We start from the raw sequence: 25,864 nt of genomic DNA, 5'->3' as shown, positions 1-25,864 counted from the left end.
TAAAATACTAGTGAAAGTTATGGAACATCAATTTAAAAATAAATATAACCTAATATTAGAAATTCAATGATAATTTGATTGTTTATTTCATTTTAGAACCTCAACAACTAAACCATCCTAAAAAGGCAAACCATGAGTCATACCTTGAATCAAGATAAGATGCCCTTTGGCCTTTACTGTTTCTGTTCGATTGATAAACACGTCTAAAAAGATGATACAGTGTCACATAACACTAAAATATAAATAAATCAAGAACTATACAAGTAAATATTAAGATAAATACATAACTATTTAAAAGGCTTAAATTAACTCCTTATTATTGAGTTTTAATTTAAAATATTTTATATTTTATAGCAATAGATGTAATAAATTTTCAAAAGTCCTTTCACTAAATTTTTAGATGGCACTGAATACCATCCTAGGTGGTTCATGTTGATCTTTAGGCAGACTTCCTTGTTCTTCAGAAGCAAACAAATTTATTTATGACAATCTCGAACCACCATGCAAAAACATGTGAATACTACTTATCATCATAAATTTTGTTTAAAAGTAGATAACTCCAAAATTCCAAAGTTGAACAGCCAAGTTTGGTTTTCTCAAATGCAAAAGGATAAGAGAACTTGCATCATGTTTGCTTAAATTGACAATTAATATACACCCCAAAATTCAACATGAAACTCTTGTTTCCCATCCACAAAATGTTAAAAAAAAACTTGCATCATGTTGTGAAACTGTTCCATTTTAAAGTCGCCATAAATCGTCATGGATGATCTTTCAATCATCTATTCATTCATAATTTTCGTATGAATTAAAGTTACCCAACAATTCTATAGTAATCGTACACTTGAACAAAGAGCCATCACACAAAGTCTCATCTAAATATACAGCTACCTTATTTTATTTGCAAGTAGCCGGTCCAAACATAAAACGAATGAATATCATGTACAATCATATCAAGTTTGACAATCATGTTGATGCTTTGTAAATAAGTTACACTTGATGTGAATAAGTTACACTTGATGTGTAGTCTTCTGGATTGTGATCCTTTGTCACTTTCATGTTAAACTGCTTTATTGAATAATGTTGGTTGCTTTTCTATAAAATAACAAATTTGAACACAAGTATACGTTGTAGACCCGTATACAAGTACTTATTCTTAACAGATATATATATATATATGCACAGATACATCAATGTGCTCAGTTTTGAAAAGTTCAACCTGACAAAGTGTCAATAAACTAATCAGATTAGTAATCACCACATTATCCAAATGGATTAGTCCCAAACCTAATTAAGAAAAGTATCAACTGTTTTACAAATATATATAGGCGTACAAGCTAAGAATACATATTTCTTTATCACCTAGTCTGGTGATATGTAGCAATCAACTTATTGATATAATTGTTGATCTATGTTCAACTATTACTGAGTGTACAAACATACGCACACACACAACTGAAAGAGCAAAGTAGCGAAGTTTTTTTATATAATAACCTATCCATAAGTGCATGATTCTAACATTTAAATTTATATTAAAGAAACCAAGTGATTTGTATACAAGAATGCAAGTATTATAATGTTGGTTATCAGGCTGAAAGCATGCTGAAGATGCAAAGTCATATACGTCCGAATAACTTAATTTGCAAGCAATCCTATGGTATTATGTCAACAAACAACACTTTCATATAAAGACACACAGGAAGAGCTACGGAGAAATTTATGACACAAACTCAAGATTAATATTAGATGTTAAAAACCACAACATAGTTTTAGAAACTGAACTAGGCAATATTGGTGGATCTCAATCAGAAAACTCAGGAATGGCAGTCAAAAGATAAGCAGCATTATGCAGAAATATAGCTGCCAACCCATTATGCTACAAACCAGGGAATTATGGAAAGATACTAACTACAGCAAAAATATTAGGACTGTTGGATTAAAACTTAAAACACAAGGTCAGGTTGGAGTTTTGTGGTTCCTCTGTTCCAGGGGCACCTCAATATCAAACTGTAGCTTCATCTATTCTAAGACCTAATGAAACTGGAGAAAAGTGAAGGGACCAAAAAGGATTCTGATCATTTATCCTTCTCCTTATAGACACTACAAAAATACATGTTCATATTTGAAAATGTGCACCTTGATTAAAGTAACCTTTTTCCAATGGCAAAACCTATTAATTTCATGCAGACCAGTTTTCTTTGCAAAAAAATTAGGTAAATGGATTCTTACTACATATAAATGACACTAACACGTGTATATTCAAGCATTTAAAATTAATACAGATCCCGGCACAATATGCAGCCACTTGTTTCAATGAACTCTTCAAAAGATAACTGTGCAGGCCATTTTCAGCAGTTAAATCCATGACATACCGAGAGAACTATTATGAGGATCAAGGCAATCAAAATGCCCAACACAATTAATTTGATCTTCATGTTCTGAAACCACATTTTCCTGCGGATCTGTGTGCCTGCAGTCCTAAAGTCCTGCGCCTGTTTCAGCCAAATATATAATGATTTGTAAGAAGTCTGTTTTGAACCACAGACAGAGGACATACAGACAGAGGACATAGTGACATAAGTTATGGTCATGAATGTGTCACAATTATAGAATGTAAGGTTTGCACAAGTGCATTCCACTTGCAGTTATTCTGAGGGGAATTTCTAGCGTAGATAGCTAATTCTGTAATCTTTTTTTAAAATAGCAATTTCTGCAAAGTTCTAAGACACACCTTATTATCAAGCACATTCACCAAGTCACCAATAAAACATATAAATAACACAACTGAACTGACCTGATGATGAAGGTTCTCGGACTTGTCCACCAGAAGCTCTATCTTTTCCCCGCGATCTAAAACCTACAGATAAAATATAAAGTACAGGTGCTTCAATTATAATCAATTTGCAGTATCATTCTGCCAAAATGGTATGTTTTGTTCTGTGACATTAATATTCAACATCAATCACTAAAACTCTCTCTCCCCATTCAAGTCAGCCTGAAAGCAAAATCCGCTACATAAATTGTCATTACGATACAAACTAAACTGATCTTAAGTATGAGAAGGGAGAATACAACAGATGCCACCAATACACAAAAACATGTCAACCCTTTTATTTAGTTAAACATTTCACAAGTAAAAAAAGCGTGATTTACTAAACATATTAAACAAACTTAGAAACATATTAGAGACACTGCCTTCACAATAAATATTGTCATCTAATATAGATGAATAAATGAATGGAGTCATAGACCACATTGAAATCTACTTCTGGGGAAATGGTATAAAACAAACTGAAAAGTGAAGTACAAAAGAAAGGCAGAAATAATTTCATGTGATTATTAGACACAAATATTAGCAATGTTTGTCTGCTCAAACTATCATTCAACATTCAGTAGGCAAAGTTGCATGGTATAAAACCACAAAGCCACTTACCTTCTCGATATTCTCCATCATAACACCTTTGACTTCTGAAACCTGGGCCTTCACCTTAGCCAATTTGCTGATTTCCTCGGGATGGTCAATACAGTATTGCATATGCTCCTTCAATTTTGATCTGAAAATGAGCTTACATTAAGCATCAGGGAGTACTATTTGCAGATAAACTGCACCAATTTGTCATGATTATTATCAGACAGCATACCCATATGCCTTGGTAAGGCTATTAGCAGGAGCTGTAGCACCCTTTCCACTTCCATATTTAGACACAAAATCATCCTTGACACGCTCTAAAAATGCAATTGGAATTTGTCTACCTGCTGATTCATCTGCGACCACACAGTATGCTGTATTTCCAAAAAAATCAACCATGAGATCCTAGGCCTCAATCTAAAAGAACAACAAACTTTTGTAATAGAAACTAAAATTAATAGAGTATCCACGGATAAACTAAGATTTCTTAAAATTCCTTGTAAGTCAAATTTATCAAATACTTAAATGTCAATCAGATCATTTCAAAAAGAACACTAACTAAACCAGAGCGAACTGCATGTACAGTGAGAACATATTCTCAACTACAGTGTTATGAGTCAACAGATTTCCTTTCTGCAAAACTTGACAAGGTTTTTCCATTTTCGCTATTTTTCAAGAATCCTTCTTCTATTCTATGAACTCATAAAATGGAAATGAGTTCAATGCTACAGCGATAAAATAATAACAAAACATGTCTCAAGTTTCTGGTTACATCACCTGTGTGTGTAACCCGTCAACACTAAGGCAATGAAAGAGTAAGAATTAAACATTAATCATTGAGATTTTTGTATCACTGAATGGAGGCAGTAAATTGTTATGTATGCAATATTATTCAATTAGGGTTTCCCTTGCATCATATAATATGATGGCCAATGCAATGTAAAAATAGCTATCAAAAAATAAAGCTGGAGTTCTAACATTATGCCTAGAGCTAAGGTTCTGACATTTTTCTGGTCATTTTATTACATCACTGCCAGAAATTCTCAGCCAATGATGGTAATGCTGTTCTTTTGTCAGATTTCAAGTTGTATATTTCATATTATATATACTGATAGAATTTTAATTTGTTATAAGTGGAGTTTGTGAACACAAGTGATATCTTATTTGAAGAAAATAATGTAAAATAGAATGCTATAAGATTTCGTGCTCAACTCGGCATGCATACCATCACCAATATGGCACATGATTACATTATGCCCACATATAGGATGGTAAATACAAGTAGTGCAACGGTGGTTTAATATTAGAGGAATTGTTCCTTTACACTGTAGTAAGCTAGTTATTAGAGGGTAAAATTGCCTTCTTGATATGTGACATTGTGTATATACAAAGTCATGTAATATTTAATTCCAAAAAGAAAATCCAAAATCGCAACTGGGGTACTACATTTTAAATTAATCTCCAAACCCAAATTATAGTATCATTCATACATCCACGAGTCATCAAGATTCCACCCCCACATTTTCTCCAAAAGAATGCAGCATGATATATAAAAATAAGAAGATGTTGATGCTGCCTAGAGAAATTCAAAATTTCTAGCAACAAAAGGAAAAACAATAAAATAATTAAAATATTATGTGTCTCAGCACTACTTTAGTTTAACAAACTAAGAGTAAATATAAAAAGTGAGATAGAAATACAGTAAAATTTGAATTTTACATGTTACCATATAAACCAAGTACCCATTAATTGAAAAAAATTTGAATTCCTTTTCTACTTTTGAGCCTAAAAATGTTCAAAAGTCTTTGTTTTTCCTTTAAAAATCCGAAATATAGAATTAGTAGGAGTGCAGCCTTTCGTACATCCTTTTATATACGAGGTTTGTGTTATTTACTTGTCATTCACCAGTAGAACCTTCGGGGTCCATTAACATCGTAAAGGAAAAACAACTAAACCCTGTGTACAAAACATTATAACAATACCATAAGTATACGAACAATTTTTTTGTTATAAAATTTCTTTGTTAATTAAAGCATCTGAATGCCAACTTAAAACCTACAATAGATTATCAGAAACATGTCAAGATTTCAGGTTAGCCATACCAAATACTTCAAAAAGACAATGCTATATACGACAATACCTCATCTATACGATGTTAAGGATAAAACACCACAAAGACACAAAAATAACTGTCTTCACCTTCACTGTTATAATGGTGATATATTCATCTTGTGTCACTATCAAACCAATTTAACTGAACCAAAGTTAACTTAAACAAATAAAGCATAAAGATCAAGCATTAAATCAGAATTACTTACAAAATTACTTGTGAAGCATTTCCCCTGCAATTAAACGAACTCTATGCACTAAATGCCCCATTAAAGCATCCAAAAACATTATAATAATTACACACACACATATATATACATAAGAACAGTAAAAAAGATCCTCTTGTTACAATCTTGCATGATTAGAAATAAAACCATCACTCAAATTGTAGCCTTTTCAAAAGTTTCAATTTTCATACAAAATAATAATAATCTACAGTTATACTTTTTTGTGAAATATGAATGAAAATATTAGGGCTATAACCAGTGTAAGTAAGAACAGCCAAAAGATCACCTTATTACATTTCATTTCTTCTGTGTGGTTGTAGCACCCGAAATACAGCCTTCAAAAAGTTCTAATCTTATAACACCAGATAGCATAATTTTCAGGAAATTCTAGGCAAACACCATAGCACTATAAGAGATACACACACACACACACAGGTTGACAAGCACAGCAAAAATATATCTGCTTTTCACATTTTATTTCTTCTTGGTGACTATATAGTTTCCCCCAAACCACATTCTTCGTAAAGTTTCAACCCTTCATTACTTCAAACAAATCAGAGCTAAACAAATTAAAACTAGAAACTCTAACCCAAAAAATCACTGTTTTTCAACATACAGTCAACAAAAACTCAAATTTTCTTAAGTTATAATCTTTCAATACCAAATACCATTCTTTCCTACAAACCATAGCTAAACAACTTCAAACTATAAATCTATAAACTAAAAATCACAACTTATTAATATATAATCAACTAAACAACAAAAATTCCATACGGGCCATCATTATTTCGACAAACCACAGAAAAACAACTTCAAATACAACTCCACACCCTAAAAATCACAACTTTTCAACATACAATCAACAAACCAAAAACAACTCCACATGGGCCACCATTATTTCAACAAACTATAGCAAATCAACTTCAAACTACATCTCTATAATCTAAAAATCACAACTTTTTAACATACAATCAATAAAACAACAAAAACTCCACATGGGCCATCATTATTTCAACAAAATAACCAAAAAATCAACATAAACATTAACAAAAAGCAAGAAAGAAGAACATACTGAAGCCATTATCAACAAGATAATTGAAAGTGTGACCATCACAGTTGTAAGTAAACTTGTTGTTTGAAGAAGGAAGCTTCTGAAGACATTGAAAAGCAATGGAGTTAAAATTGCCACTGAACTCTGTGTACTCTGCTAATACTACACTCCCTCTAGCCACAAATGTATAGATCAATGATTTTTGACCCATTTTTTAATTTTTCTTGTGTCAAGACTTGATCCTTTTTGTTGTGTATATTTGTTGGTAGATCTTGGATTTGGAAGAGAGCAGTGTGTTTGTAAACTCTTTTTCTTTTTCTTTGTGTTTTCTAGAGAGAGAAGACACAGGAAAGTAGGACAAATGTTTAAAGTGATTTTAAAGATTTGGAAATTAAAAATGAAAATGAAATGCTTAAAAATTAAAATTCAAGTCGTTTCCAGCTCAGTGACCATAATCTAAAGCAATGATTTTATACTTTTTGATGAAATAAAGTGGAAGTTGGGGATCTTAATATAATTAAGTTAGGATTTGAAATAAATAAGTTATAAATAATAAATAGATAAATATTTAAAAATTATATAATTGTTTGAATAATTTTATTTATAAGTTAGATATTCTTTTACTTAACTTAATTAAAATCAATAATTTTTAAATATAATTTTCTTAATTCGTGAATTTTAAATTAGATTAATATTTAAAAACATATATTTTAAAAATAAAATTAATAAAAAACGAAAAATCAAAATAAGTTGGGAAAAAATATGTCGTTACTACCATTGAACTTATTAATTTATAAGTTATAAATTTGACTTATAAATTGAATCGACAAATATTCGATGATAAGTTGTTCAGATTTTATAAGTCAAAAGTGATTTAAAAATCGGTGTCCAACATACCTAAGGGTGAAAAATCAAAATACCCCCATTTGGGGGTTTAGTGCCCAAAATATTATTTGGCTGGACGAAGTGTGTCTCAATTACATGTTGAATACGCATGTCCAAGATGCGAATTTCATTTTTAAAAAATTTATAAAAGATACGCATGTGTGACATGCGTATTCCTTATTTTTCAAAAACTTAATACGCATAACATACATATGTATCCTTTACAAAAATAATGAAGTCTGTATATGTATTGCTATAATACGTAATTCGTCAGTATTTTGGACAGTTCACGCACATATGGGTATTTTGGATAGTTGGAACGGGAAAATGGGGTATTTTGATCATTTTTTTGATACCCAAAAAACTAAAAATATATATATTATTGTCTCCGACTTTTAGTCAATTTTCATATAATTTTTTCACAAAATTTTGGTCTTATCTGTGAGGGAATTTAAGACAAGTTTGGATTTTAAATTGTTGGAGATTGAATTCGACCCGAACTCTTTTTTTTCAAGTCCACATGTAACCATGTGTTACTTACGGGAAGATACCATAGATATCAAAAAAAATTACAATCTTTTTTATAAAATAATGTTATAAATTTTTAATCGATAATTTTTGTGATAATTATATGAGGCCCGCGTGTATATATTTTGTCCACTAATTAAATTTCACCACTTATTATGTTACTTAATTATTTCACGAAAAGTTTTTGTCCCATTTTTTTTTGTGTCAATATTTAATTTTTATGATTCGTTTATTTGTTGATAAATCTTGGATTCGGGAAGAGGGCGGTGTGTTTGTAAATTCTTTTTCTTTTCTTTGGGATTTCTAGAGAGAGAAGAAATAAGGGGTTGAACAAGTGGGACAAATGTTTAAAGTGAATTTAAAGACTTCGAAATTAAAAAATAAAATTAAATGCTTGAAATTCAAGTCGTTTACAGCTCAGTAACCGTAATCTATAGCAAAGACGCATCCTATTTTATATTTTCCATGAAATAAAATATCATAAAATTATATTAACGGTATGCTGTTTAATTAATTCTCTTATTTTTTTCACTAAAATTTGGGTCTCATCTTTAAGGGATTTAAGACAAGGACAGGTTTGGACTTTAAATTGTTCGAGACTGCAAATTTCTTGAACCTATAATAATATAAATATTCGAATATATATATATAGGTGGCAATCCATGAAGGGCTCGCTTAGATAGAGGTCCGTAGAGAACCATTATTTAAAAAATATAAAATTCTTAATTTATTTTATTTTTCATCATATACTGCTACAAATTTTAATTACCAAATAAAAAACAAAGTTGCACAATTTTTTTTATTTAAGATATTATTGAAATTTGAGTAAATAGTTTAAATTGGTTATGTAGTATAATCACTCTCTAATCACACTTATTCAAAATTATTTCACAATATAATTAAATTCAAAATCAATTATTCTTTTCAAATTTCAATTGTTAAACATTTTATTATATTTAAATATAATTATTATTCTACATTAGCAACGAATTTGTTGAAATTCTATAATACAATCAAAAGTTCTCTACGGTTCTCTATATAAGAGAGGGTTCTCTCTTGAAGAAAGATATATATATATATATAGGTAGCAATCCAATTCATAGAGGTCTCTCTTATATAGAGGTTCGTAGAGAACCCTTATTAAAATAATATAAATATATAATTTATTTTATTTTTCATCATATAGTTACAAAATTTAATTATCAAATTAAAAAATGAAGTTGCACACTTTTTTTATTTAAAAAATCATTTAAATTTGATGAAATAGTTTAAAGTGATTTTGTAGTAGAATAACGGTAAACTCACACTTATCCAAACTCATTTCATAGTAGAATCAAATTTAAAATTATTATTATTTCAAATAAAATGTTTTATTATATTTAAATATAATTATTATTCTACATTAGCAACAAATTTGATGAAATCCTAGCATTGAATCAAGGGTTCTCTACGTTTCTCTATATAAGAGAGCCCTCTCTTGAATAAATGTCTATATATATGTGTGTGCGCTCACTAGTTAAATTTTAAAAATCGTTTTGAAATTTTAGAAAATTTAAAAAGAAAAATACTAATTCCAAAATAATTTCTAAAATTATTCCCGAGTATTTAATTGTTAGCATTTTATTGGTTACTGTATTGTGTAAAAAATGAGATATATCCCCTCGTGCTTAAATCATCAATATACTTATCTACTACTCTTAATTCCTGCTAGCGAAGAATTTCATGAAATTACATTTCTACCCAGAAAATTTAAAATCTACTACTTAACTTTTTTAAAAATATGGTCATATATGTAAATGAAGCATCTAAAATGGGTTAACGGATCGGGTTATGGACTATTCACGGGTAAAAATCAAATTCATGGGTAAAAATTAAATCTATATCTAACACATTGTAACAAATTTTCAATTTTCAAAACTGATCCACGATTCAAGCACATATTTTTTGCAGATTGACTCTCTTCTCACCTTCTTGGTTTATTATGTTGTAAAGTTACCATGTCACCGGCTTCCCAATTATGATTTGGTCGTTGAATGTGGCTCAGGATATGCTACAATGAAGATGTAAAAAAATAAAAGGCAAAGTATTAAAAACAATTGGGCTGTTGTGTTATAATCTTGTTACTAATTTAAATATCGCAAATTAATTATGTAACGCTCTTTGACATATGTTGTCCACATTGGATGTTGTCATAACATGAGTAAAAGTCATGTTGTCATTGTTATGGACATCAACTTCCAAATTTGCAAGAATCAGAACAGGTTCCTGAACAATTTCCATATATGATTCTATATTATAAAGAACAATAAGTTAAAAATAAAATAACCGGATATGTAAAATATTTCAAAAAAATTACGTAAGTTGTGAAGTAAATATAACATGAACTGGATGAATCTTCATCAAGCAACATTGCTTCAACATTTAATTTGTCAAATATCATAACAAACAAGTTTCCTTCACCGAAGTAGGTGAACAAAACTTTCTCAGTCTCGCTCAAACCATTATCTTGCATAAGATCTTGAAGGTCATACATTTTCTTCTCAGTTTTGGAACAAATTCTTTCTTATCGACTTCCATTTCTCATGTAAAACTGGACTTTAGGTGGGAGCAGCTTCCCAAATGCCCTCCAGAAATATTCGGGTATTGGTTGTTAATGATTAATAATTAGGTACCAACTTTAACATACAAAAGTATTAAGTTAAACAATTACTAAAGTGCAGCTTGCTTTTAGTGCATGTAGAAACTAATTATCGAAATTTCGGTTTCTTACGATTTCTCCGACTTAAACTGCAGGATTATTAAGAAACACCAGGAACTTCCATCATATACCAGTCACTAGGTTTAAAAAAAATTTCATTCATAAGAAGCAAAAATTAAGATTAGCAGTCCAACAGTTTATCAAAGAATAGTTTCTGTATCACACCTTGATCATAGAATGTGCCACGTGAAATTGTCATATTCTTGAAGTATATAATCTCGCAGAGGTCATCCTTCAAACAATTTGTTGTGCAAGACATGTCTGTACCTTAACAAGACTAAGACAATTTGTCAACCCTGAGTAAGTTATATTGTTATCTAAATTTATATTTTGTACTTGTAACACTCAAAGTCCGTAAAAATATCAAAAGAGCAAACTGGAGTCTTTTTCTATAAACAGTGTCAAGCCTAAGAATTCTATCTGGAAGAAGATCAAGAAGATCATGCCTCAGAAGAATTATGAAGAAACTTGGAGTTGAATAAATCTGTTTTAGGAAAAATATTCTAAGTCAAGATCTCTACAAGTCACAGATTTAGTGTTATAGAGAAGTCATTCGAGAACTCTAGAATGACTTATAGAGAACTCGGAAAAGCTTATAGAGAACTCAGAGATATCGACAAGCCAAATTGAAGACATGAAAATTGGAGATATCGACAAGTCATTTCTTAACTAGAGAACTCAGAGTTATCCACAAGTCAACATTCATTAGAGAACTATGAGTTATCGATAAGTCAAAGTGAAGATGTGAAGATTAGAGATCTCGACAAGTCAAATTCTCTTATAGAGAACTTGAGACCTCTACAAGCCAAATTAACTATAGAGTACTAGAGATCTCGATAAGCCAATATACTTATCGAGATGTCAAGTTCTCTATAGATCAAACTGGAGATCTCGAGGTAAAATCTTAAAGTACAAAATTGTAAATCAGTTCAATATCCAAGTTTAACAATCAACAAACAATCCAAACAGCTGGATTGACAAGTCCACAAAAAGCAGTTTGAAGAATGTGCAAGATCAATGTAACTGACAAAGGAAGATCAATATAATCACAGGATGCTAAAGATATGCTAATCCAGAAATAAAAGATACACTTTTCTATAAATGGAAATGACAAGTGATTGTTTACTAAAGCTAATAATATATCTTATTGTACACTGTGTAAACTAGTAGTTAACTAAATTATAAAGTTAACACTGGTCCTTTAGTTAGTAGTAACAATTTTTAGAAGGAAAATCTTGTAACACTCTCAAGGAGAAGCTAAGCTCTTTATCAACAAAGAGCCTATAAATTTTGTAGCAAAACATTCTTAATTTTAATATAAAATTAAGTGAGTTTTGAAGATTTGTGTTCTTTATTTTCTGCAAGCTTAATTTCTGCATGAACATTTTTTTACTACATGATTTAATTTACTTTATTCAACTATAAAAGATTCAAGAAAAGCTCAAAAACAGTAAAATACATTCATCCCCATGTGTGTTATTCATTTCCTAACAAGTGGTATCATAGCAAAATCTGAAAGTAAACAGATTCAAGATCTTGAAAGAATGAATAAACAGAAAATCAGTAGCATCAAAATTTATACATTTGACAAAGCTAACTACACTCTTTGGAAAAAGAAAATATTGTTGTTTATCAGAATGACCAATCCACTCTATATTCAGATACTCAAGAATGGGCCTTTCACTCCTATTGTTAGAGTTGAAGAATCAACAGATGGTGATATGGTCATTCCAGCTCATTATGCTCCAAAAGACCCTTCTGAGCATACTGAGCCTGAAAAAGAGAAAGTTTCCCTGGATAGTGGCTTGCAATTGATATTGATTGAGTCACTTGATAATGTGATGTATAACAACATTATCAACTGTGACACTGCCAGAAAAATGTGGGAAAAGATTGAGATACTCTGTGAGGGAACTGAGGAAGTTAGATCTAATCAAAGAAGGATATTGATTTTATAGTATGAGGGTTTCATGTCCAAGCCAAAGGAAAGTATAACTGATGTGTTTGAAAGGTTTAACAAGCTGATAAATGATTTGCAGCTCCATGACAAATACTATGAAGCTGAAGAAGTGAACCTGAAGTTCTTGGTTACTCTCCCTGATTATTTGGAACAGAAAATCTCAGCAATCAGAGAAGGGAGAGATCTGAGCAGAATTACACTGGAAGTTCTATATGAAATTCTCAAAACATATGAACTAGAAATGATTCAAAGGAAATTAATGAGATCTGGTCAAGGACATGTTGTAGATGGCTCAAGTGCCTTAATTGTCAATGAAACCCAAACACCTATTGATGAGCCAAGATCTCAAACTCCAGTGGCCTCAACTAGTGAGCAAAGAACAAATGATTCACAGGAACAAGTCATTCTGGAATTGGAAGAAGATGAGTTTTACACTCTTGATGAACTGGATGAGCTAGATCAATAAAATTCTCTAACATTAGAGTAAAGAAGCCAATATTTTTCAAGGGTAAAGGACAATCTTTCAACAAATACAACAACTGGAAAGGAAAAGGGAAGTACACTTCTGATAGCAAGAATGGTTATAAAACTGGATTTGTTGACAGATCTAAGATAAGGTGCTACAACTGTGATGAGTTGGGCCATTTTGCTACAGAATGCAGGAAACCAAATAAATCAAAGAAGGATAAAGCTTATCTTGAATTGGAAGCAAAGTATGAAGCTCTTCTGAAAAAACAGCAAAGCAAAGCTTATATTACAGAGGGTAAAATTTGGGATGACTCTGAAAACGATGAAGATAAAGAATTTATAAATTATGCACTCATGGCCTTGGAGCAAGGAGAATCATCCTCATCTAAATTACAGGTACCAACTCTTACCACCATTGATTTAAATGTGAGCCAATATAAGGAAACTGTATAGAAGATGAGCATAGAAATGTTTCACATTCACACAAGCATGGTTGCTCATAGTGAAGAAGTTAGCAGATTAACAAAGATAAATGAAAAGTATGAAAGTGAGAAGCAAGAAATTGAATTGTTGTTGGTGGAGCTTGAAGCTGTAAAGCAAGAGAATGCTTGTCTCAAGAACAAGCTCAAGTGTGCAAATGAAATTAAAGCAGTGCTAAGGGAGAAGCTGGAAAAGAATGAGGTGAAGTTGAAGTCTTTCAAGAATGCATCTGAGTTAATTGGACAGTATCATGAGAAAAATAAACCATGTGCAAATATTGTTATTAGTCTTGACTATGATGCCTTGAACAACAAGAAGAAAGAGACATGTGACTAAGGAAAAGCAACAGTTAATGAAAATGTTCCAACTATGCTGAAAAAGGTTCCATCACCTATGTTCAAGGCATGTGAAGTCAACTTCAGTGAAGAAGAATTGATTATCAAGCAAGAAATTGATGATGAGGATAAAGAGAAGAAAACTGCAGAATCAACTCAGTCTTCCAATACTTAAGAAAACTCATGGACAAACAAAGTCTCAAGACACCTGTTAAAGAGACCAAAAATGAAGATGCAAGAAAGAAAAAAAAATAGAAATGAAAAAATGGGGATAAACAAAAGCAACAATTTTGCTTGTGTTGCAGATGCTCCAAGAAAGAAATGTGAAAAATGTGGCTCTGTGAATCACCTAACTCACCTTTGTAAAAAGGCAGTTAGCAAGCCAACTGAAGGAGCCTGCAAATACAATGAAGCAAATGCAAATGATCCCTACTCCTTCTGTGACAAGTTTGACTGCATTTCTTGCAACTTAAAAGTGATGAAAAGTTTCCACAAACTGAGAGTAGACCTCAAAAAAATTAAGAATTGGGTCTATAACATAAAGGGAAAATGCTCAACAGTCAATGAACTCTATTTTATCTGAAACTACTCATTCTACTTCTGTTAAATCAGTTAATAAGAAGAAAGTACCCAACACTGCTTGGGTTGCTAAACACACTTAAAACTCATTGTGTGAAGGGCAAAGTGAAGAAATTCATCTGGATCATAGACATTGGATGTTCCAGGCATATGACAGGTGATAAAGTCATGTTATCAGAGTTTGAGGAGAAAAATGACCCTTTGGTGACCTTTGGAGACAATAATAAAGGATTCACAATGGGATATGGCAAGATTGTTTCTGAAAATATTGTCATTGATGATGTAGTACTGGTAGCTAGTCTTGAAGTGAATCTTCTCAGTGTTAGCCAATTTACAGACAAAGGCTTTGAAGTTTTATTCAACAAAGAAGAATGCACTTTTATCAGCAAGAAAACTGGTGAAGTTGCTCTGAAAGGAGCAAGGAAATGGAGCTTATTTGTTGCAGACTTGGACTCAACAAATAAGGATGGTATTTGTTGCTTCTAAACCAAGGCATCAGAAAAAAAGAAGAAGCAAGCTTTGGCATATAAAGTTGTCTCACTTGAATTTCAAGGCAATTAACAACTTGGTCAAAAGGAGTTAGTAAGAGACATGCCTAAACTGGAGTTTGCTCAAGTTGAAGTTTGTAAAGCTTGTCAGAAAGGAAAAATGAAGAGATCAAGACACACTTCAAAAACTGTGAATTCTATAAGTGCACAATTGTAACTTATTCACATGGACTTGTTTGGGGCAGTAAATGTCTTATCAATTTCAAGGAACAAATATGCATTTGTGATGGTGGATGATTTCTCAAGATATACTTGGGTAGAGTTCATGCACTCTAAAGATGAAACTCCACACATCATAATTGAGCACATTAAGAAGATAGAAAAACAGGCTGAAGATTACAATTGTGTAAAAAGATTGAGAAGTGATAATGGAACATAATTCAGAAATACAACATTAAGTGAATTCTAAAAAGGCATAGGCATTGTTCAAGAATTCTCAGCTGCTATAACACCTCAATAAAATGGAGTAGTTAAAAGAAAGAACAGAACATCAATTGAAGCTGCTAGGACAATGCTGCAAGATGCCAAGTTGCCAACAAGTTTCTGGGAAGAAGCTTTTAACACTGCATGTTACACTCAGAACAGATATCTCATCAACAAGGCACATGGCAAATCACCTTACTCAATCATGTCTAAAGGAAAGCCTACTGTAAAGCATCTTCATGTGTTTGGAAGCAAGTGTTACATTTTGAAAGATAACTCTGAATATGTGGGAAAATTTGACTCAAAAGTGTTTGAAGCAATTTTTCTGGGATATTCATTGGAAAGAACAGCCTACAAAATTTATGCTATTGACCAAAAGAAAATTATGGAAAGCACAGATGTGACTTTTGATGATGACAAGTGTCCATGCTTGGAATGCCTTGATGATAATGAAGTTGAAGTCCTTGCATTTGAAAACCTTAACATTGATAGTGATACTGATGAGGAAGATGAAGATGAAGTTGATGCATAACCGAAGACAAATGAAGAGTCTACTGAACAAGAAAATTATGGAAATGGAAGCTCATCTCAAACATCTGAATTTGATAGCATAAACTCAGGGGGAGAAATAGAAGAAGGATCTAACAGTCATACCAACAATGAGGAAAATGATGAAGGCACAAGTCAACAAACTCATACAAGGAAGTGGGATAGAAGTCACACTAGAGAAGTAATTATTGGTGATCCTACTGCTGGTGTGAGGACTAGAAGTGCAACTGCTAATGAGTGCCTACATGCATGTTTTCTGTCTCAAGTAGAGCCTAAGAAAATTGATGAAGCTTTACTGGATCCTGATTGGATATCTGCCATGCAAGAAGAGCTGAATCAGTTTGAAAGAAATAAAGTTTAGGAATTGGTTCCTGCACCAAATAATAGAAGCAGAATTGGAACAAAATGGGTGTTAATGAACAAGATGGATGAAAATGGTATAGTTACCATAAACAAAGTAAGGTTGATTGCAAAAGGCTACTCACAAGAAGAAGGAATTGATTATGATGAAACTTTTGCTCCAGTTGCAAGACTTGAAGCAATAAGAATTTTTCTAACATTTGTTGCACATTCAAATTTTAAAGTGTATCAAATGGATGTCAAGAGTGCCTTCCTGAATGGTGAGCTAGAAGAAGAAGTTTATGTGCAATAACCATCTGGCTTTGAAGATCCAGAATTTCCAAATTTTGTGTACAAGTTACTCAAGGCTCTATATGGACTAAAACAGGCACCTAGAGCTTTGTATGACACCCTGTCAGAATTCCTACTGAAGCATAGTTTTACTAGAGGTACCATAGATAAAGTGAAGATGTGAAGACTAGAGATCTCGACAAGTCAAATTCTCTTACAGAGAACTTGAGACCTCTACAAGCCAAATTAACTATAGAGTACTAGAGATCTCGATAAGCCAATATACTTATCGAAATGTCAAGTTCTCTATAGATCAAACTGGAGATCTCGAGGTAAAATCTCAAAATACAAAATTACAAATCAGTTCAATATCCAAGATTAACAATCAACAGACAATCCAAACAGCTGGATTGACAAGTCTACAAATAAGCAGCTTGAAAAATGTGCAAGATCAATGGTGAAGATTACTGACAAAGAAAGATCAAAATAATCATAGGATGCTAAAGATATGCTAAGCCATAAATAGAAGATATACTTTTTTATAAATGAAAATGACAAGTGACTGTTTACTAAAGCTAATAGTATATCTTATTGTACAATGTGTAAACTAGTAGTTAACTAAATTATAAAGTTAACACTGGTCCTTAGTTAGTGGTAACAATTTTTAGAAAGAAAATCTCGTAACACTCTCAAGAAGAAGCTAAGAATTTTATCAACAAAGAGCCTAAAAATTTTGTAGCAAAACATTCTTAATTCTAATATAAAATTAAGTGAGTTTTGAAGATTTGTGTTCTTTACTTTCTGCAAGATAAATTTTTGCATGAACACATTTTTACTACCAGATTTAATTTACTTTGTTCAACCATAAAATATACAAGAAAAGCTAAAGAACAGTAAAACATATTCACCCCCTCTATGTGTTATTAATTTCCTAACACAATTTGCAAAGAATTTCCCGTTCCCCTTATAAGAGTAAATCATAACGGAACTGAACAAACCGTGACAGACAATGTTGAATTCTTTCATATGACAGAGAGACTGTTCAGACCTCTTGAAACTCACATATGTTTCATGTCCATTAGCAAGTACAAGTATTACTTTTCTTGGAATAGATTCTTCAAGACCATTAACGAAGTTATCAGGTAGTTTCTGGAATTTGACAAAATGATGTATGCATTAGTACTTTTAAATTATTAAATATTAACTGCAATTACACTTTTCAGTCATGCAATAAGATTAAATCATGAGAAGATACGCATTAGTATTACAATACTAATTTGTATACCATTTCACGAAGGTCTCTGTCTTCACGTGGAAGAGTTGCAAAGAATGATGGATGTTCCTCGCTATAGTACCTAAGCTGATGTAGACATATATCAAGAGCACATATCAAATTTAGAGGCAAAACCTATGTATATACGATAGTAGATTACAATCATTATAGAAAATTTTAGTATACCATCTTTGAGCCCTTCAAGGTCTGTATGTTTGCACTACGGAAACCAGAATTTCCACTAATTTCTGCAATATAAACAACCAATATAGCTCTTACAGAATGTCAACCAATGTCTGTTGGCATCTTAGTAAACTTCTTAACACATATTTCACGTAAAAAGTAGAAAGACAGTTCCGATGCAGTGCAACAGGTGTGTTTATTATATGGGATCATAACTGAAAAAAGCAGAGTAAAGCGAGATTCGAGATCAAGATACAGAGTCAATACAGAGATATCATAATTTGATACGTACTTAACACTAAATCCCAAGATATATTAGAACTAAATAAAGGCACTTGCTAGATATGCCTTATCAAATGGATTAGGTGATGTATAAAAATTACTAAAGCCCACCATATTCACCATTTCTAAATAATCAAAATTTTGGCACCGAGTATATCCACACCTAATGTACAATTATGGAAAAGTAGCGGATATTGAACTAATGCCCATGACTTCAAACAATTAAAACACATAATTGGTTTTTCATATAGCAATTTCTACATTAACCTCAAAGTAACAGATCATGTAACTGCTCATAACTATATGATAAAATTTACCAATTTATGCATTTAGACCAAAATATATGAGAAACACATTTGAAACATTATACACGGTGGAACTCAATATTTATCTTTGAATACCTTTTAATGGTATCACAACTGAAGAAAGCAGTGTAAAGTAAATGCGAGACCAAGATGCAGAGTCAAGATAGAGATATCATAATTCCATATGTAATTAACACATAATCCGAACAATAATTAGAACTAAATAAAATGCACTTGATAGACATACGTTATCATATAGATTTTTTTAACTTAGTATATAGTATGAAATTAACACAGTAGACCACAATTCAAGATAACAGAGTAAAACAAGATGATATAATCGAAATTGGGCACCGAGTATAACCACGAATAATGTACAATTTTTGTAGAGTACCGCATTTCGAACTAATTCCCATTACTTTAAACAAATAAAACACATAATTGTGAATGGATATAACAATTTCTACAGAACTCTATTTAGTACCGGTAACCATTCAAAAACAATAACGATTGGATTAACTCTTTACATGTATTAGTTAAGAACAATACAAATTGAATGACTAATTCAATTAGCATACAAATCAGTCCACAAAAATTATAACTATAACTACTAACCGATTGAGACAATTGAAGGATAACAGGGTTCTGTAGAAGTAATTGGGCATGAATAACAGTAATTGGGTATGAAGGATTAGTACCTTTTGTAGATTTCAAAGTGATGCAAGCTTATCGAGGTCACCGTGAGGATTGATATGCTGCCGGCAATGGAAGATTTTGTCCGAGAATCCCAAATCTTCATGCAGCCCCCTCTTTGTACCAAGGTAGAAGTCAATTCAACTATTATTCTTATATATCCTCTTTATGAAATAATAAAGTAAATTCTATTGAGATGATTTAATTATTTTTGAAATATTATTGTATCACTAATGATTTTATAACTAATTTATTTTAATTACTTAATAAATAAAATGAAATATGTTAAAAATATATAAATTTTGCACAAATCTTTATTTTGCATAATTGTTCGTTCATAAAAATACTTAGGTTAATTAAAGTGGACTTTGACATTTTTTATATCTTTTTGAAAAAAAGATGAGTTTGTGGATGGAATTTTGTGTTAACGGAGGAAAAAATATATTTTTATTTTTTTATAAAAATTATTAAACGAAAATTCAGGAAAATATTTTGTTAATTGAGAAAAAATATATGTTAATAATAACTTATTGAAACAAAAGTAGTTCTTTAAATTTAACAATAACTTCTTAAAACGGAAGCAGTTCGTTAAAACGGAAGCAGTTCGTTAAACTCTCTATTAATGATAAACTAAGATTTTGTGTCAGATATTTTTTTATCACTTGACAATATTATGTCATTATAAATGTTTAGTATTAAATAATACATATATTAAATTTTATAAAAATAATTAATCTATTGTATAATTGTGATTTTGAATATAAATTAAGAATCTCAATATGAATAATATAATATTGATGTGATTTTTTGTAGAAATTTGAAATTTTATGATCATATTTACTTAAATCTAAAAAACAAAAAATATAACATGTGCGTACCACGATCACATTATTTGTGAATGAAAAAAAAATATGGTCAAAACTTATTTCGTTCGAAGATGGTATTGGATCTGTGATCGTGGCCGGAACATGAATATAATCACTATCCAAGTTATTAGTATTCTTTTTACTGAATATAATCTTAATAAAAAATCAAAATTTTAACTTCTTACTTCGTTTTTTTTATAATTACGAAAATAACTAAGTGCGTAGCACTCTCAAATATTCTCCTTCTATTATTCTAATTTTCTTAATTTTTTGAGTTAATAAATATAAAAAATTACAGTTATATTATATTATCCTAAATATAGTATTATTATTCATAATATTCTCCTAAAATTTCTAGAAGATCTTCTATTAAATTTTTTGAAATCAATTTATCATCTTAATATTTTTTAAAACATAATTATAATTACCTTGGGGTTACGCAGCAGCATTGCTAGTATATAAATGTAAAAATGAAATTCTGAATTACAATTTGTGTTTAGCAACAACCCCGAAATAATTGTCTTTGTCTAAATTGTCTGATTTAAGAAAACCCCACGTGAGGGGAATGGAAAATACGCGGGAAAATTAATTTGGGGGTTATAAAAACTAGGGTTTGGATAATGACTAATTGATTATCATCAAAACCCTAAAAACATAATCGATGGCCAATCAAGAAAATGGAAGCGTTGGAAGCATAAATCTGAGCAATGGTGAATCCATGGTGGATCTATCGGGTCGGGTACATCAGCTACCATGTTGTATTAAGTTTACTGGGCCTTCCCCTGTTGCTCACTACTTCAAACCCAAATCCACTGGTAACCCGTTTCTTATTAGTCCATATATGCGTATATGATTCTGTATGTATAGTTATAAAATTGTCTTTCTTGAATTGGAGTACAGTGATATAGTTTTTGTTATTTTTAGGATGGAATGAATTTCAAGATTTATTTGGGATTATTAGGAAAAATGTGAAATTGGGTGTTTATTGGAATTATTAGGAAAAAAAAATTGGGATTAAGTTTTGATTTTTTTGTATGATGTTTGTGTATTTGTAGGTGTTGAGGTTGATGGTTTAAGTATGAATGAAGCATATTTTAGAGGAAGGAAGTTGGAGGGCACCACTATAACTCTTCCGCAAGGCTATTCAGGTTAGTACTCTACCTTCTTACTAATGTGAATACCGAGTTATCGTTGTAGAGCATCTAGAAGTTGGAAGAGGTTAGAGGTGTTCTCTCAAATCGTACATACAGAAAATTTTGCAGAGTTTCTGAATGCCAAAAGAGGACCTTTTGTGTATTTGAAATTTCTTTTTAATCCAGCATTTTCCTTGAGAGCTTTTGTCTCATTTCAGGTGCATTTTATAATGCTATATTAGTCTGCAGCCTGATGGTAGATGTGTTGCATTTTTTTTAACCAACTCATTTTAGTGGTGGAAACAATAAAAAGTCGGGTTTTGGCCTGGGGGGTTTGGACTTCTTGACTGGCCAAAGTTAAATCCCTTGATTTGTATCACAGGGATTGATCTTTTTGTCTTTCCTGGTAATAAGATGTTAGGGAGTCAATGCGACACGTGTTTGAAGTTTAATATCTGTATTTAGGTTTCTTGTGAGGATAAGGTGCCAGTATCCCGTGGCAGTTGATAGCTCTGCCTCTGCTCGCAGCTTAATTCGGTACTTGTGTGTTTTGAACATCATAGGCAATTGCAATTTTTGAGGAGAATTTTAATAGGTTTTATGATTCTGTATCATATAATTAAGGTATTCATGTTCGCCTATCTGTTTCATCCTTTTACTCACAGGATTTGTCATTGGAAAGAAGAAGTTAGGCAAGAGAAAAGCTTCCGATAAGTCAGAGGAAGATTCAGGTAGCTGGGAGACGAATGCAAAATTTCAAAATGTAACATTCTGGAATCATGACAGTCTTCCGTCACAAGATGATGCTTTCTTCCGTTCCTTTCATTGGCTTGCTGTTGCCAAAGCGGTATGTTTCTATCTGATCTTATATACAAAGATAGTTTGCAAACTCATGATGGCTATATTCATGCAGTGAGATATGATAACTGCCTGTAATATATTGAAGTGTCTTATGACAATGTTTTTTTAAGTATGTGTTTTACATCTGATTTTAGGGAAATGACTTGCAAAGAGAGTACTGCTAGATTTCTCATATTTAGGTTTAGAGTCTAAAATGGTTTGTAGTATCCCGCTAAATCCTTAAAAATTATTTTGGATCACTGTAATAGTTACAAAAGCAGTGTTGCAAATACGACTAAATCAAAGAATGGTGGTTGAGGATCTACTAACCCATCATTACACTATTATTGAGATGTGAAAGTGAGGTTTTTCTTTTTATTGTTAGGGTTGTAATTGTGTTCTTTTGTTATTTACATTTGCCAAGGAGGTCATCTTTAAAAAAAATGGTTTTAAAATTAAAAATCAATATTGACGAGATTTTTTATAGATAAAGTTTTTCTTTTCTATTTTGTGCTTTCCTGTCTCCTTGCTCAATGCATATCTTTTTATTTCATGAAACAGCTGCACCAGCCAGTAACTGCCAAAGATTTGGAATCTGCATCAATTACTTTGTAGCTACCTGACTTTTGAAAGTGTGGGAGCTGTATTTCCTTTACTGTATTTGTGTTCGATAAACTCATTAATCACTTTCAATTCATGAAGCATACTTTCGTATATGAATACACATCAAGAATATCAGACGAACTTGAGGGAAGGTGATTCACGAATGCAAATAATGTTTCAGTATGCTTGCATCTAATCATCGATTCATGTACGTATATGCTTACATCTAATCATGTACATATAATATCTCTTGATTTTAAGTTCAAGGAATAAAAAAAAGTGTAAATAGTTGGTATTTACTTTAACTTTTTTAGCTAGTGGGTTGGACTCCATTCTTTGATAAAGGAAGATAACCCCCAAATATTCCCAGAGGCAGGAGCCGAAAAGTGAAGAATTCCATTGCTTATCAAACCGATTTCATCCACTATCATCTTTTGATTATAATGGTTATGGCTCCATGCCCAACCCTCTGATAGTGGAAAGGATTAACGGAAGATGCTCATCTTCTTTATTAACACTTTGTTGGTACACAATACAAGTATAGAGAATATATAAGAGTTTTCTATTGTTATGCCACTAGTATGGACGGACTAAAAATAAAGACAAGTATATAGAAGAGTTTTCTATTATTTAATGTCAATAGTATGGATGGACTCTAAGGCTGTAATTCGAGCCGGGCGTCTGCCGGCTCAAACTGGTTTAGGTTATGAAATTAAACGAGTCGAGTTCGGGCATATGTTTAGACTTAGTAAGTGTAAAACTAAACGAGCCGGCTCGCCCGATTCGTTAAAGCTGGCTTGTTTAGCTCGACTTGACGCGTGAAATTAAACAAGTCGAGTTCGGCTCGATTCGATTAACATCGACTCGAATTATGACTGATTCGAAATTCGGCTTGCTCGGCCCGGAACTCGTCTCGATCACGACCTAAAATGTGTTTGAAAGGTCTCATTTCAGATTTCAGATACCTTACCAAAAATAATCTGATGCCCATTAAAAGATATTTCTTGATCCATCCACGCACACACACTCTTTATAAGATTCTTTCATTAAACAATTCAGGAAACAAATTCTCTTCTAATTTAAGATTAAAGGCAGAGGCTTTTAACAAGTGAGAGTTTTCCCCTGGCACAGCATTATCTGTGTTTTACACGATGGGAGCATCTGAGAGCTCGCAACATGATCAGGCTAACTCACAACCATCTAATGAAAAACCCTCCACCCTAACCTCACAAAACTCTGAAGAAGACCACACTATGCCGACACAGAAGGCCGTCTCTCGAAAAACATCAGATTTGCGATCAGAAGTAAAGCCACCTCCTCATAACTATGAAGCAATTGTAAAAGATGCAGCCATTGACAAGTCCTCCACTGAAAAGCTATTTGAGCAGCTATACACAGGACTGTTACTTAAACAAAAGAAACAGGTAATTCTTATTACCTTACTATGTCATTCATACTATATTGACTATATCTAAACATACGTGCATTGTACATGTTAAGATATATGCTGGTACCATGACAGTACATATTCACCACAATCATCTTGTAGACTGTTACTTGATTATGTAACTTTTCTATTCTATGAGAAATTTTATAATTAATCTGTAATTCGCCAAAAGAAACTAAAACATAAAATGAGGGGGAAAATCCAATTGTAATGAAAATTGAGCATATAATAGTAAACTGTATTAGGATCAGAAAACTGGCAGACTCTTCTTTTTTTGCTTTAGGAACATTAAGAACTTGTTCTCGTGGACTTCTTTTTTCGCAGAAGTATTGGGTGGACAAGAAGTCCCATGCCAACTTTTTCATGTTGTATGCGAGGAGTTTCACAATAACTTGGAGCGAAGACAAACGTTTTTGGCACTGGCCTTACCTCAGCGAAAGGTTTGAGATTTCGTCGTTTACATACAAGACTAACAGTCGAACAAGTTAAATTTCCCCCGCCCCCTCTCTTATATATAAATATTCTATTCACAATCATACAGAAATAGTTTTTTCTTGTTTTGTATCATAGAGAGGATTGTAAATTGACAACATATAAACTGAACATGGCTTATTGCAGTGATGGTGTGTTTATCGATGTTGCTGAAATGCTAAACGTATGCTGGCTAGAAGTGCATGGGAAACTCGAGGCATCAATGCTATCACCTGGAGTACTATATGAGTTTGTTTTCGAGGTCATGTTGAGAGATCCTGCATATGGATGGGAAGTTCCGGTAAATCTGAGACTCACTCGTCCTGATGGATCTAAACAAGAACACAAGGAGAATTTGATGGAAAAGCCAAGAGGAAGGTGGATAGAGATTGTCATAGGTGAATTCATGGCGTCACAAGAAAAATCTGGAGAGATCGAGTGCTCCTTATATGAATACCAAGGAGGAAAATGGAAGAAAGGTTTACTCGTTAAAGGCGTTGCAGTCAGGCCAAAAACATCCATTAAGGTTTAGCATGTCTAGCAATTCATGCTTTTTAACATCTTGCTCCTGTATGTACTTGGCTTTTGGCTTGGCCATAGGAGCACTTTAATTTAAGATGTATTGAATAAGAATCAATGAGAAGTTGTTAGCTCGATAACAGTCGATCAGATGTATTCTCATAGTTTGTAAAGTGTGTACTATACTATTTCTGCAACACATAATAGGGGATTGTTTCCATCCTTTCTTTTTTCTTCATCCTGTGATTCGCATCATTTTGACAAATTATCGTGTTTAATATTCATATTAATTTGCAGGTATAGATCGACT

The 25,864-nt window shown here is 32.0% G+C and overlaps 3 protein-coding genes across 3 annotated transcripts; 2 read left to right on the top strand and 1 right to left on the bottom strand.

Moving 5' to 3' along the window:
• Nucleotides 1-2,119: 2,119 nt before the first annotated feature.
• LOC141700771 (vesicle-associated membrane protein 721-like) lies at nt 2,120-7,166 on the bottom strand. Its single transcript, XM_074504457.1, has 5 exons — nt 6,818-7,166; nt 3,642-3,783; nt 3,434-3,554; nt 2,795-2,857; nt 2,120-2,492 (listed from the first exon to the last, which is right to left on the bottom strand). The coding sequence occupies exons 1-5, from the start codon at nt 7,005-7,007 to the stop codon at nt 2,349-2,351; spliced, it is 660 nt and encodes a 219-aa protein (XP_074360558.1). The 5' UTR covers nt 7,008-7,166; the 3' UTR covers nt 2,120-2,348.
• A 13,885-nt stretch (nt 7,167-21,051) lies between these two features.
• On the top strand, nt 21,052-23,300 carry LOC141700778 (uncharacterized). Its single transcript, XM_074504468.1, has 4 exons — nt 21,052-21,356; nt 21,597-21,689; nt 22,340-22,521; nt 23,076-23,300. Exons 1-4 carry the CDS (start codon nt 21,203-21,205, stop codon nt 23,127-23,129), a joined length of 483 nt encoding a protein of 160 aa, XP_074360569.1. The 5' UTR covers nt 21,052-21,202; the 3' UTR covers nt 23,130-23,300.
• Nucleotides 23,301-24,159: 859 nt separating this feature from the next.
• Nucleotides 24,160-25,792, top strand: LOC141700777 (lectin-like). The gene is made up of 3 exons (XM_074504467.1): nt 24,160-24,541; nt 24,889-25,004; nt 25,183-25,792. Exons 1-3 carry the CDS (start codon nt 24,269-24,271, stop codon nt 25,565-25,567), a joined length of 774 nt encoding a protein of 257 aa, XP_074360568.1. The 5' UTR covers nt 24,160-24,268; the 3' UTR covers nt 25,568-25,792.
• The last annotated feature ends 72 nt before the right edge of the window (nt 25,793-25,864 follow it).

Source organism: Apium graveolens, unplaced genomic scaffold, assembly GCF_009905375.1.
Source record: "Apium graveolens cultivar Ventura unplaced genomic scaffold, ASM990537v1 ctg2904, whole genome shotgun sequence".
In the NCBI taxonomy this organism is placed as follows: Eukaryota; Viridiplantae; Streptophyta; class Magnoliopsida; order Apiales; family Apiaceae; genus Apium; species Apium graveolens.
Note: the sequence above shows the minus strand (reverse complement) of the source record. Positions and strands in the feature narration are given on the sequence as shown.

Coding starts and splice junctions, on each gene's coding strand:
- LOC141700777 (XM_074504467.1), top strand. CDS start 24,269: ATGGGAGCATCTGAGAGCTCGCAACATGATCAGGCTAACTCACAACCA. Junction 24,542..24,888: donor TACTTAAACAAAAGAAACAG/GTAATTCTTATT, acceptor CTTTTTTCGCAG/AAGTATTGGGTGGACAAGAA. Junction 25,005..25,182: donor TGGCCTTACCTCAGCGAAAG/GTTTGAGATTTC, acceptor GGCTTATTGCAG/TGATGGTGTGTTTATCGATG.
- LOC141700778 (XM_074504468.1), top strand. CDS start 21,203: ATGGCCAATCAAGAAAATGGAAGCGTTGGAAGCATAAATCTGAGCAAT. Junction 21,357..21,596: donor CTTCAAACCCAAATCCACTG/GTAACCCGTTTC, acceptor GTGTATTTGTAG/GTGTTGAGGTTGATGGTTTA. Junction 22,522..23,075: donor GGCTTGCTGTTGCCAAAGCG/GTATGTTTCTAT, acceptor TTCATGAAACAG/CTGCACCAGCCAGTAACTGC.
- LOC141700771 (XM_074504457.1), bottom strand. CDS start 7,007: ATGGGTCAAAAATCATTGATCTATACATTTGTGGCTAGAGGGAGTGTA. Junction 3,784..6,817: donor TCTTGTTGATAATGGCTTCA/GTATGTTCTTCT, acceptor TTGGAAATACAG/CATACTGTGTGGTCGCAGAT. Junction 2,493..2,794: donor CCGAGAACCTTCATCATCAG/GTCAGTTCAGTT, acceptor TGGCTGAAACAG/GCGCAGGACTTTAGGACTGC.